At 33.4% G+C, this 13172-nt stretch overlaps 2 protein-coding genes across 2 annotated transcripts; one reads left to right on the plus strand and one right to left on the minus strand.

The window, feature by feature from the left end:
* Positions 1–201: 201 nt before the first annotated feature.
* LOC123662115 lies at positions 202–1873 on the minus strand. The gene is made up of 2 exons (XM_045597000.1): positions 1402–1873; positions 202–965 (listed from the first exon to the last, which is right to left on the minus strand). The coding sequence occupies exons 1-2, from the start codon at positions 1628–1630 to the stop codon at positions 202–204; spliced, it is 993 nt and encodes a 330-aa protein (XP_045452956.1). The 5' UTR covers positions 1631–1873.
* A 3658-nt stretch (positions 1874–5531) lies between these two features.
* On the plus strand, positions 5532–8776 carry LOC123662205 (unc-112-related protein-like). The gene is made up of 5 exons (XM_045597085.1): positions 5532–5775; positions 6232–6467; positions 7302–7525; positions 7894–8107; positions 8395–8776. Exons 1-5 carry the CDS (start codon positions 5667–5669, stop codon positions 8596–8598), a joined length of 987 nt encoding a protein of 328 aa, XP_045453041.1. The 5' UTR covers positions 5532–5666; the 3' UTR covers positions 8599–8776.
* Positions 8777–13172: the final 4396 nt, after the last annotated feature.

Consider the following 13172-nt stretch of genomic DNA (forward strand, 5'->3'; position numbering starts at 1 on the left):
GTTTTTCTACACTTTCACCTATTTTAAGAGCTTCGCAGCTCGAAAAACAATCATTGTTAGGTACCGTATACTGAATAGGTGTCTTAGCAAATGGGATTTTGTAACCGTCAATCCAGCTTAATATTCTAGGGTCAGATGTAATCTGAGTCCATTGATGTTTATAATAAATTAGTCTACCACAATATGGCTTACTAACCAGGGTTAATTGCGATTGCTCGTTGATCTCGGTGGTGCTTTGGGCTGTATCTTCTGTGGTGGTGGTAATTGCGCTCGATGTTTCCTGTTCTGGTAGTAGCGTTGTGGCCCGGTGTGTATTCTCTGACCTCTGTATTGATTCATCGCCGGGCCCTTGTAGTTTAAAGGCTTTCGCTGTGTCTGTTGCTGTGCTTTCTTTGGTTTATTTAGACTTATTTCTTGGCCAGATTTCTTAATAGCTTTTGAAGCTTTCAGCTTCTCTGCAAAGCTTTCCCCAAACAACCATTGGTCGATTTCTGTATCTTTTACAGAGTCCCGAGTAGTTTGCTCTAATCCTTGTAATATAAAGTTTCTTCTCATATTAGACTCCTGGTTTTGATGGTCGCACAGTAGGCGAGCAGCATCACTCACATAATTTATAATTGATATATTTTCCTTTGCATTCTTGGATAGTTTCTCAAACGCCATGGCGAGCGCTGTAAGCGCCGAGCCTATTTGGCTTTGCTTGCTAGCGATGGCCTTGTCCCTCTTGACTGCTGCCTCAGGGACAGCTGCTTGGGCTTCCAAATTCAACTTTGGGGCATCTATTGTTTTGCAATTCTCAGGAGGAAGATACTTTTTCATGATTTCTTTTTTCTTTTCTTTTGGTAAGCCATTCTTGATGGCATTTATCCATCTCAGTGCCAGCTCTTTATGAATGGGGGGCCCATACGATAGTTCATCTGGAGCATCGCCCAGTATATTGATGATTTCCTCATCAAGGGCATTCTCTGTATAAATATACAATAATTGGTTGAATAAATTTATTCACCGGTATACTACTTAATAGTAGTGAGAGATCTAACGTCTACTAAATAGTAGAATTTTTTGTGTATGAGAATGCTTATTTTTGGAAATAAAAATAAAATAAAATAAAATAAAACATTAAGTTTAGGCTAAATAGGTAATTTCTTATTAAGTAATAAGTTATATACTGAGTTTCATGTCTACTTTTAAAGTACAACTGTATTATGTGGGTGAATACCCATGCTTGAAAGGATGAATATCCAGTAAATTTTGGTAGTTTGCACTAACAATAAAGCCAGATCGCCTAAATAGGTGACAAGCTAACGGCTTGACTTAGCGTCGCCATATACCGACACAACCTAAACATGTCGGAACTAATGAATAGAATCAAAAAAATAAATAACGCAATTAAGTAAATACCTGTGTTTTCATCGTTAGGTTTCGTGATGAAATTATTTTCCTCATTATGATGAGGTGACGGAGATATTCCGGCGGCGTCAATTTCTGTGTGAACGCTCTGCAGCGTGGGCGCCGGTGATGGCGGCCGTCGCCTCGTGCGCACTTTTTCTAATTTTTGCTCGTATTTCTTCAGTTTTCTTTGTAATCTTTCCTCACTTGATTCCCTCTTACGTTTTCTATGTCCTGGCATAGTATTCTATTTGAAATTATTAATAATTTCCTTAATTTTCTTAATTGAATCGGGAGAACGCGTGACGCGGGCTGCACGAAAAACGATAATGACGACTACCGATAGATGGCGACACAGGAAGGAGTTGACTTCTTTACTGATTTGAATTCGGGGTTTTTTAGCTCTGAATACTCGTGACATTAAGGGCTGGCGGATGCGGTTACTACAGGTCATGATTATCATTGAAGAGACTATGCAGTGAAGTACAATTTGCTTCACCTGACCAGAAGCATTTATAAATAAATTGTAACGTTTTCATTTCATTCCATAGCTCAACATCATAACACCGAAATACGAAAATGAATGTTGTTTACCCAGCGCCATCTAATAGCACTGAGAATCGAGCTTCAATTTTCACTTAACACAACGCCATCTAGCAAAAATAGGAAAATGAATCTATTTTGAAACCAACAACTTTTCCAATTTAACTCATACGATTACCTTAACATAATTATCTGTATTATTAAACGTCTCAGCAGTTCAAAACAGTTACAGACGAACCAAGGTTAACAGGTAAAACAAATTGTAATATATCTCGACTTCATTGTATTGACGATGTTCTATGTAAATTATAAGGACCAAAGATTACAAATCGTAATCAACATACAGAAACTAAGTAAAATTTGTTTTGTAGCTTGATGCTCAAAAGAAGCAGATTCTAAGTAACGAAATAGGATATTATAGTGTATAAATTAAATCTTGTAAAAGAACTAGTTTAAAAAAAAAACTTAAATATCTTACGTAAAATTGAAGTTAAAAATTGATTATAGCGTTGATTTTGAATAACTCTTGTTAGGAAAAATGTAGCTACATGTCTAGATTTTCTCCAGAACATACACGTAACAACGACGTTTCCTGGACATGAGGAAAAATATGTCGATCCCATATAAAGCTCTGTACCACCTTACCAAGACATGTGCGGATGGATAACAATCCTAAATAAACTCATTCGGCTTTGAATTTAAAACTTATTTATCACTTACGTTCAATATTTCTCCTTCGATCTACTACTACTTCGATCTCCGTAACTTTTTTAAAAGTAATAATAGTTTATTAAGGAATAAACGATACATTAGTCTGTCTATCTGTTCGTCCTTAGTCCATTCGACCTTAACATTATTCAACAAATTCGCCATATTTTACTGTGACTGTGACACATGACTCAGGCGGTCCGTATTTAGTCGAGGTTAAGTTTCATTTTATTTGAATTTTAAGAATTACAATATATAACATTTTAACAATTAATATCAAATATATGCGTATATTTCGATTGATCCACTTACACAGTTTAGAATGGTCCTGATTTCTGCTCCTATATAGCTCCTATATATGGGTACGATTCCCGTCTAGTCTGAATGGAATATTCTTAGGAACAGACGACCGTGTGTGTATATCTAACTGATTATACTTTACTTCTTAACTAACTGATTATACTTGACTTCTTAACTAACTGATTATATAATACTTATTTAGTTGTATTAGTATTTAATACCAATTTTAATACATTAACCTTACGTAGTTCAAAGTATAATTTCTTACTAGCAGTAACTGAAGCTTTTGATTAATTTTGTTTTTCTAGGTACAAATACAAAACATCGTTGAATATATGAAAGACCAACTTTAGGAGGACAAAGCATTTTGTTGGTTGACAATGTTCTGTAAGTGTTAAAGGTTAAAAGAGTGATAACTGGAGCCTAAGTTAAGGTTCCATAGGTCCTTTATTCGTCCGTCTGACACAGGGCTGCGTGTTATGTAATTGTAGAAACTTTAAATCAGAACAATAACAAAAAATTAAATAACGTTAAGATTTACATTAAATTAGTAATAGAGTGGCCCATTGGGTGCAGAGTTACATACGAGTTAAAACAGACTTCATCAAACTCCGCGATGATAATATTAATCATTAATTATTATTGTACATTAAAAGAGATAGATTAAGTATTTGTTTGGCTAATAGAATCCTGACATTAAGAGCTAGTTGTTTTCGGGAAATAATATTTTGAAACTGCGATAACGGTAGTCAATATCTGTATTGATGTTATGTCTTCGAAAACAGTAGTTTTGTTTTTGATTTTGATTTTAATTTCAAAACAGTAGTCATCATAAATAATGTATTTATGTTATTATTTACGTCTTTTCTGTACCTGTCTGCCTAAACGCCATTCATTTGGATAAATGGCTTACAAAAGTGCCAAAGTACCACAGATGATATCGGCCAAGTCACGTAGAATGGAAAAGACACCAAAGAGCTTGTTCGATGTCTAAAAGTTATTATAACTAAGTTATTTCTGTATTGCAAAAGAAAATTAACTAAATCCCCTACACTACTCTTGCTACTCGTGTTTCAGTGAATAAATAATTCTGCTCTTACGTAGTATTGTGTTCCTGCGGTAAGGTGACCAGTGCTCCTGGAAAGGGACTAGATCGGCATGCGCTTGCGATGTTTCTAGTATTACAGGTGTTCATAGGCTAAGGTAAATGCTTACCATCTGGTGGGCCATATGCTTGTTACAATCCTTGAAATATAAAAGAAAATTTAAAGATTTCAAAACTTTTCCCATAGATCTCAGCTTTTTGCCGAAACAAAGAAAGAAATTCACGAAGCGATGGTTAATAATTTTTAAATAATACGATGTTACGTAAATGATGTTCAATTTATTCATATCCTATCTGTTCTTTTCCTGTTGTGGTTGGTTCGATGTTCAGAATTTTTTTCAATCGGGGTCATTTTTATTGCCATGTTAACATAAAGAAAATTTATATCTTCTCAAAGTAAGAGGTCACTAAATCTTCGATGTCTGGGGACAATAAATCAGAAACCATTAAAGATTTTACGTTGAACTGATTAACTTTTCAAACGATATTATTTCAACGTGCTATGATTCATCTTAGTATAGTCAGCATTAGAAGAAATCATCATACTTTAGTAGGAATGATTTGTGATTATTTATGACTCATTTTATATATTAGATATATCCTAATAGCTCCAAAGATTTCCAAATTTCATTCTATGCCACACTATATTAACATATTTATAATATACTAGCTGCGTCACGCGGTTTCACCCGCGTAATATCTGATCCTGTGAGTATATTGGGATAAAAGGTAGCCTATGTGCTATTCTAGATCTCCAGCTATCAACGTACCAAGATTTATCAAAATCGGACCAGTTGATTTGTGTGAAAGAGTAAAAACATACATACATGCATAAATACATTCTCACAAACTTTCGCATTTATAATATCAGTAGATGGTAGGATCAGTTATTTTTCAATTCGAATTGTTCATTGTCCCTTTGTTTTTAAGTATTTATCTTATACGAACTTGCTATTTTTATAACTGTAATAAAATCTTCCTGAAGACCAATTTAGAAAATAACAGTAGGTATATGGATGGACCGAATTTGAATGACTCATACAAAAGAAATGAAACAAGAGCACATAACCAGAGTTCACGATTATGACGACCAGTATTACTTGAGCTCTAATCTTACTGTGTTACAATTTAATAAGAATAAGTCGATAGTAAGAATTAGCCAGCTAAGTTTAATGAACTCTAAATGCCAACATTTGATCAATTAGAAAAACATTTGATCCAATGTCAGTTCCCATAACTCATAAACTTATAACTTACAAAGTCGTGAGCAACACAACTGACGTCATCGGGCTACGTTCGCTTTCTTTTTTCTGTCCACAAGATTTAACGCTAGGACCGGATGTCAATTTTTTTTCCATTTTTTATCGTTATATTGTTTGAAGAAAAATTATTTATCTGTGTATGTTGATACTTGTAATTGCATTAGACTAAGAAGATACTGCAAAAACTGTATTTAAAAGATTAAATCGTATGAGTTGAAATATATTTTTTTCCAGATTTCAAAAAGGATTGGTCAGACCACGCTCTCTGGTGGCCCACGCGTAACAAATGGCTGTCCAGACCGAAGCACACACTGGACCAGTACGGTGTTCACGCAGATGCTGCCCTCCATTTCACACCGATGCACAAACCCTTGAGAATACAGTTGCCCGACTTGAGATATATTGACTGTAAAATTGATTTCTCTATCGACACTTTTAGCGCTGTGGTTCAACTCTGCAAAAGCCTTGGTAAGATTATATGAGGTTTAAAATAAAACAACTCGACTTCTAAACAATTCAATAAAAAAATGAAACCAAAAGCTACTTTATTAGATTTTAAGGCACTTTTGATTCTTTCATTTTACAAATTAAAATTTTATAGAATCTACCACTGATTCGGAATGTAAATTCTACAGAAATGATGCGATAACTAACTTCGCAGTTCTTATTTTAAAATTTATAACGTGACAGAATTAACAAACATTTACATGTCCTAAGGGTCTACCATAATTTACTGAAGATTAATGAACTCGTTGCCTTAGACGTGTAAAGATTAGCTTATCGTGCCCTTTAAAAATTATAGTGAGATAGTAAAGATATTTCTACGTACCTCCTTTTTTGTAAGTCGCATAAAAAACTGAATATAAATAATATCTTAAGTCCAGTAATTGTCTGAAAATATAATAAATATCTCGTATATTTTAGGAATACGGCATCCAGAAGAACTCTCGCTGTGTTATCCTTTGGAACCGTCACATTTAAAGCAAAACTACCAGAACTTGAAAGAGGCAAAGAAGGTGAAGTCAATACAAGCGCCAGACACAAACACGTTCATCGCAGCCACAAGAGGCTCTTCGAACAGCCTGGACAGATCCTTGGCTTGTCCTGCTACACCACCACCTCCTAGATCGTTATCCGCTACTCCTGTAACATCACAACAGGTAAATTTAGGTATAATTAAGTACTAAACCTAACATAATTGTTTTTTTTTTGCGTTAATGGTATCCACATTTCCTCATTATGAATGTAATATCACAAATGTGAATTTGGATATTCTTAGTCTTGAGAATAATATTAATATTCGCTTTGTTTTCACTGTTAAATTAAATGACCTAATATAAATTTTGACAATCTTAATATCCACTTCCGATTTCAATTGTATAAAGCCTCTTAATTGGCCTCTTAATTAAAGCCTCTTACGCCGAGTTGCACGAAAATAAATTAAAATTTAAGTAGTGATTAAACTAATTTAATCGCAAAAATTGTATGAAATTCTTGTGATTAAATTAGTTTAATCTCTACTTAAATTTTAATTTGGTTTCGTGCAACTCAGCGTTAATTAAATAATACTTTGAGCAACTTAAAATATTATTTGTTACGTTGCAGAAAAGCTTAATCAGGTTGACTGTATATTATAAGATTTAAAGGGTAACTGCAGCATAATCATAAATGTCGAGCATCTCACAAGCTTTAAACAAATAGATAAATTACAGGTTAATCTTCAATCTACGAGAGCGTCTCGTACCATAAATTAACGTAACAAAAGGACAATAAAGCATGGTGATAATATTTTTGAAGTAATACTTCTTTACGCACGCTTGACTTGGGCAGTAAGCTGGTGAATGTGTGGCGAGAGCTTTAGGAAAAGTGTAATCGGCGAGGCGAATGGAAGTTGAGAGAGAGATATAAGTTAGGGAACATAAAAAGAGAGAGAATTACGTTTCGTAAGTTTTACTTCAGTCGTGTGGTCTAAAGCACAGTCGTTTTCTTACCAGAATGGTACACTACGTCGCTATGGTGGCCATATCTACAGCACTCAGAGCGATGGCTCCAGCGATGGGGGCTACTGTGGAACACCCCCAAGAGCTGCGTCTCTAGATGCATTGGATTCCCTTGCGGAACTGTCTCTAGCTGATTCTCCTCTTGAACCAGACAGCCAATCGCGGGAGTCACTTCTCACACCGAAATCTTTGATGGAACGTGCTAGAATGAACGTTGGGTAAGAGAAATATTGTTCTTTCATAATAAATTTACATTCCATTAAATAAAAAAAATATTATTAAAAATAGATTTTGTCTATACGTCCTAAGATAAGAAATGAATAGGACAATAAGAAATGCATTAATAGTCTGGTTTATTGTGAAAAATTAATATACAAAACAAAATAAATACATATAAAATATCCTCGCAGCGTGTTTGTAATCATAAGCGCCGTCGAAATTTAAAAAAGAAAAAAAGAAAATTTATAACAGGCCAGTACGTTTAAACTTGAAGCAACAAAATAGAGATTAAAAATTATGTAAACACTGCAAGATATAATAATATATTTTTTTTTAATATATTCATTTAATTTTTTTTTTTTTTCAGTTGGCTAGACTCATCCCTATCCATAATGGAGCAGTATGTTCGAGAATGGGATACCTTACAGCTGCGGTTCAAGTTCTATTCGTTCTTCGACCTCACCCCAAGAGCTCAAGATGCATCACGACTCAACCAACTGTACCAACAGGCCCGTTGGCAGATCTTGAATCAAGAAGTACACTGTACAGAGGAAGAGATGTTACTGTTTGCTGCATTACAGGTGGATATTTTATTTTATGCGAGATTGCTTAGTAATTATTTTTATTCTTTACGATTAGTGATATTCAATGGCGTTAAAGAAGCACATGATTTCGCTAATGGTACTTTGAAATTGTTTCTACAAATGTTTGGGCATATATCGTTAGTGTAGATTTTCAATCCTTCAAATGCTACTATGGACCTTTTTTGTAAAATCATGATTCAAAAGTGAATTTGAATACTATTTTAGTTAAGTAGTTTATTTTGATTTTTATTTCATTATTGACGAAGATATATTTAATTTTACAGCTCCAAATCGAATTACAAACTCTAGCCGGTGGAGGCGTTGATGCAAACGATGGCTCTCAAGGCGCGGGATCAACTAATGCTCCAGAAGATGAAATTGATGCTGCGTTAAGTGAACTACAAGTGCAATTAGAAGGCGGACCACCCGCCCGACCTGATATCACCCATGTCCCAGAACTAGCTGGATACTTGAAATATCGAGGGTAGGTACAAAATAATTAAAAAATAATTGTGTTTGTTTTTATACAAAAAAAACTACTCGAAATAAATACCCATTATTAGAGATATTTAAAAAACATAAATAGCAATTCGTGACAGTCGTGACATCTTTCAAATCCAAAAAAAAAAAAAATTATCCATATCGGCACTACCAGCAAAAAGTTATACGATAAAAAAATATACAATCCAGTGTTTAATCGAGTGTATAATCAAGAGATTGAGAACCTCCTCCTTTTTTGCACTCGGTTAAAATCTGTTGATAATATTTTAGTTATTAATTTTGTCATAGCGTATGCAGTGCAAATATAATACTAGGCTGAACTTCTGAAGTACTTCTTTCTCTTTTTGAAGAAAAAATCGTGTAATTGAAACTAACCCTGGTCCCGGTTGTTGTCATATAGGATAGGGTATATATCCGCCAACTTGCAATAGAGCAGCGTAGTGGATATAAACAATTTATAGATAGGTTTGCGACAAACTCCATTTGTTTATAACCAGACAAATATTCCAAATATGTTATATGACAACTGAAACGACATTTTTTTTTTTTGTTAAAATAAATTAAAAAAATTAAATCTTGCTATTGTTATTTTCTGTTTATTTAGTAACACTTTTTCAACAAAGATATCCATCAGTTTCATCGTTCTCTCACCACCATGTGTGTTACAATGATGAGATTTATGTTTATGTATTATTTAAATTTTAAGCTCTAAATCATCATTTCTGCCTTAGAACACTACTTTTATACGAGGTATAATATTTTTAAGGACTTTTAGTAATTATAGTTTCATATGGAAAAGTTTTATCACATGAACTATTTATGTAATTATGTTGTTTAATTATTTTATTTTATCTATTTCCCGTTCGACGGCGCGCAAAGGAAGTGTCACAGCGATAACTGTATGATCTCGTAAGAATAGTTTGTTACCCCGATCGAAATTAAAACCTGCATGCATACCTTTTTTTAAATATGCAATTGTTTTTTTTTTATGTGGAGTATGTTTCGAAATATTATCAGCTAATTCGATATTGGACAAATTTAAGTTATAGTTTCTACTTTTGTTTATAAAGAAAGTAAATAAATTTTGACATATTAAACAACCAGAGACCTGAGTGAAACTGCTGAAATACTTATGCAGTAACAAAATTTGTGTATCCTACAATATTTATGTTTGTTCATGTTTTTGAATTCTATGGTATATGAATTATTTTGAACTTTTTGTTATACAGTGTTAATATGTTGTGTTATTTAATCTGCAGTAATGGAAACACATATAATTATGATATGTATATATTTTTTATTCTGTATTACCTATGTTACATTGTCTTAAAAGATCGTAAGGCTGTAACATAGGCAAGGCTGTAACATATATAACATAACATATATAACATATAATACTGGATCATATTTCGTAACGTACTCCTAAAGCAAATATTAATCAAAATGAACACAGCCTTAAATAAAAATTTAGGTGAATTTTTGTAGTCTTTAATACCTTTGTATAAATTAAAATGTAACACCTATTGGTTTACCCCGATGTAAATATGTGCTGAAATGATTTATATAACATTGTATATATATTTGGTTTTTAATAAGATAGTAAAAGTATGACAGTTATAGATGAAATCGCTATTATATCATATAATAATAGCGGTAAATAGGGTTTTGAAAAGAAAACGAGTTTTTAAATGTTTTTTGTTCACTACTTCAATTAAGTCAATCTTTCTCTTATATGGAGAAATAGGCCTATGCCCAGCAGTGGGATGTTACAGGCTCAATTCGTGCTATGTTTATTAAAAACTGTATACCTACACTATAGATATATGTAAAACTGTTGTATATGTTTCTATGTTTAAGAGTGTATGCTACCTCAAATTGTTTATTTTCCACTCGGCAGGATGTCCATATCTTCCAAACTACTGATTATTTAAGTTTGAAATTTATGTATGGTAAAGTTCACGACATAAACTATCTTTCATATGTTTCGAAAACACGATTCTATAAAATTTTCTCGATACAAAAAAATCGCAAAGTTACCTCTATTTTTGTATTAAAACCTTAAAATCTCAGAAAATATAGAAGTTATGGACTTGAGATTAAGCATGGTAATTGAAATCAGTATGAAGAACATTTTATATGTTGCGTTTTTTAAAAAATAATTATTGATAATGTTTGTGGGGAGAAAATACATAATATAATTCGCGCGATGAACAACCAAGCGCTCTCAATTCTCATTTGTGTCAGTGCGGGTGAAATCTGAATTCGAGCTGAGGTAGTGTAGCCCCTTAAACTAGAAAAGGTTTAATTTTATTTGACTGGTGGTATACACCGAGAGCTATATTTGCTTATCGGTAAATATTTTTTAAACACTGAACTACTGTTAGCAGTATAGACAAAATTTTATAATAGTTCCGAGCGTATCCCAAGATTAACGTAAATTAATTTGTTAATCGGATAAATAAGTATCTAAAATCCAATATACAGTGTGTTTAATTTGTAGTTCTAAGTTGAAAGAGAGCTATGACTAATAGAGGGAGGCAGTTATCATATCACATATTGGCGATATTAAAATTTGCACGGTTAATAGCTTATGTGTTTGATTACTTTCCGAAAGTAAGGTAAATAACATTGGAGTGTTTTATTTTAGAGTAGATAAACGCATTATCCAATCAATAACTATCTATATAGAAAGGACTTGCCGAAATGTGTGCAAGTATGTGTATAACTTTCGAATGACTACACCAAATTGGATTTTTTTTTAATCTTAGAACGTTTTGAAAAAAAAAATTAAATTGCGTGCGTACAAAGTACACATGTCAAAAGTGAAACTTCTTTGGCAAACAAAAAAAAATGAATTAAAAAAAAACAAAAAGCCAATGCCACGCGGTGTTCCCAGGCCCATCTATCCAACCACTGACCGCGCCCGACGTTGCTTAACTTCGGTGATCGGACGAGAAGCGGTCTATTCAACGCGCTATGGACGTTTAAAATTTGTGACGCCGTGACGCATTTGATCCGTAAAAATTTTACCCCTCATGCACCTAAAAAAGTTTCACTTCAATAAAAAGTAGACATTCACAAAAAATAAATATGGAGGTACGAACGCTAGTAATAAATAAATACGTTTATCAAAATTCACGTCTTAGATGTGTTGTTAATTATTGTAATGGTGCCGGTCATTTTAAATATATTTGATTGGAGGTGAAACGAACGATGTGTTCGACAGAGACCCATAAAACAGAGAGGGCGCTGTGTGTTAGAGTTTTATTTACAGATCCAAAGATGTCGTCCGTAAATGGATATTATATGTAAAAAACGTTGGAAAGTATCTAGTATTGGAGAAGAAAAATGCGTTATTCAATCTATTAATATAAAAAACAAACGGAATTAACTGAGTGACTCTCTGTACCCTGATAAACCCGCGAGGTTTTCGTGGTACTTAAATTGCAAAGTATAATGTATTGGCCAATAAATTGAAAAAAGAAAAAAAATTATATCATCGAAATGTATGTAGGCGCATAATTTCTGAGAAACTACCTACCAAATTGGATAAAACTTATAAATGATGTAAAACTTCTTTATGCACGCTTGACTTGGGAAGTAAACTGGAGTAAGCGTGACGAGAGAGTTACGAAAAGTGTGATCGGACGAGGCGAACGGAAGTTGAGAGGGAGATGGAGCTAAAGAAGTTTTACTACAGTCGAGTGGTCTAAAGCACACTCGTTTATTTTTTAGAGTTCTTTGTCATTAGTTGTTATTAGTTAATTAATAGTAATATAAAATAAAACAGACGGCAACGCTTCACGCTACGTGCGTACAAACGCGGCTGGGTGTCGTGTCGAGACGGCGTGCTACGCATACATTCGTCCCGTGAAGCGGCCGGGCGCGGGGACGCCCCTTCTTACGCTGTGGAACTACGGGGCGCTGAAGTAAGTCATTTTTAATACCAATAATGCAAAAAAAACCATAGTCGTAAATAATTAATTATTAACTTACATAAATATATATGTATATATAGGTTTATATATCTCTCATGGTCAGTTTTGGACTCACCATCGAATTAGAGAAAATAGCCTTTAGTTCGCAATTTAAAGCATGCAGTGTTGACAATAATATGCCTCAACGCTTTGAAAATTAAATAAAAAAGGCATAGGCACTTAAGAGCTCATGGATGTAAAACTTATATAAAAAAAAAATACCAATAATGCGGAATTTCTTGCTGATTCTATTATTTATATTATTTATTTTATAATTTAAATGTTTTAGTATAAATTTTCAAAATTCATATAAGACAGCTTTAAACGTAACTTAGAAATAATATATAATGCATTTGGATTTCGAATCTTACATAATAAAAGAACTTTAATGAAGAGATGTCGATTGACTGCTACGTGTAAAGATGCCTGATGATGATCCAATAAAGGATCGAAACGTCGCATGAATTTGCAATTAGTGGTTTGATTGGCACCTTATGTCCACTTTCATGCGAACCGTCAAAGAATGTATATTATATTAATAGTTACATTTATTATAAGATATTATAAGAGGAGGGACAGATAAG

Source organism: Melitaea cinxia, chromosome 18, assembly GCF_905220565.1.
Source record: "Melitaea cinxia chromosome 18, ilMelCinx1.1, whole genome shotgun sequence".
In the NCBI taxonomy this organism is placed as follows: Eukaryota; Metazoa; Arthropoda; class Insecta; order Lepidoptera; family Nymphalidae; genus Melitaea; species Melitaea cinxia.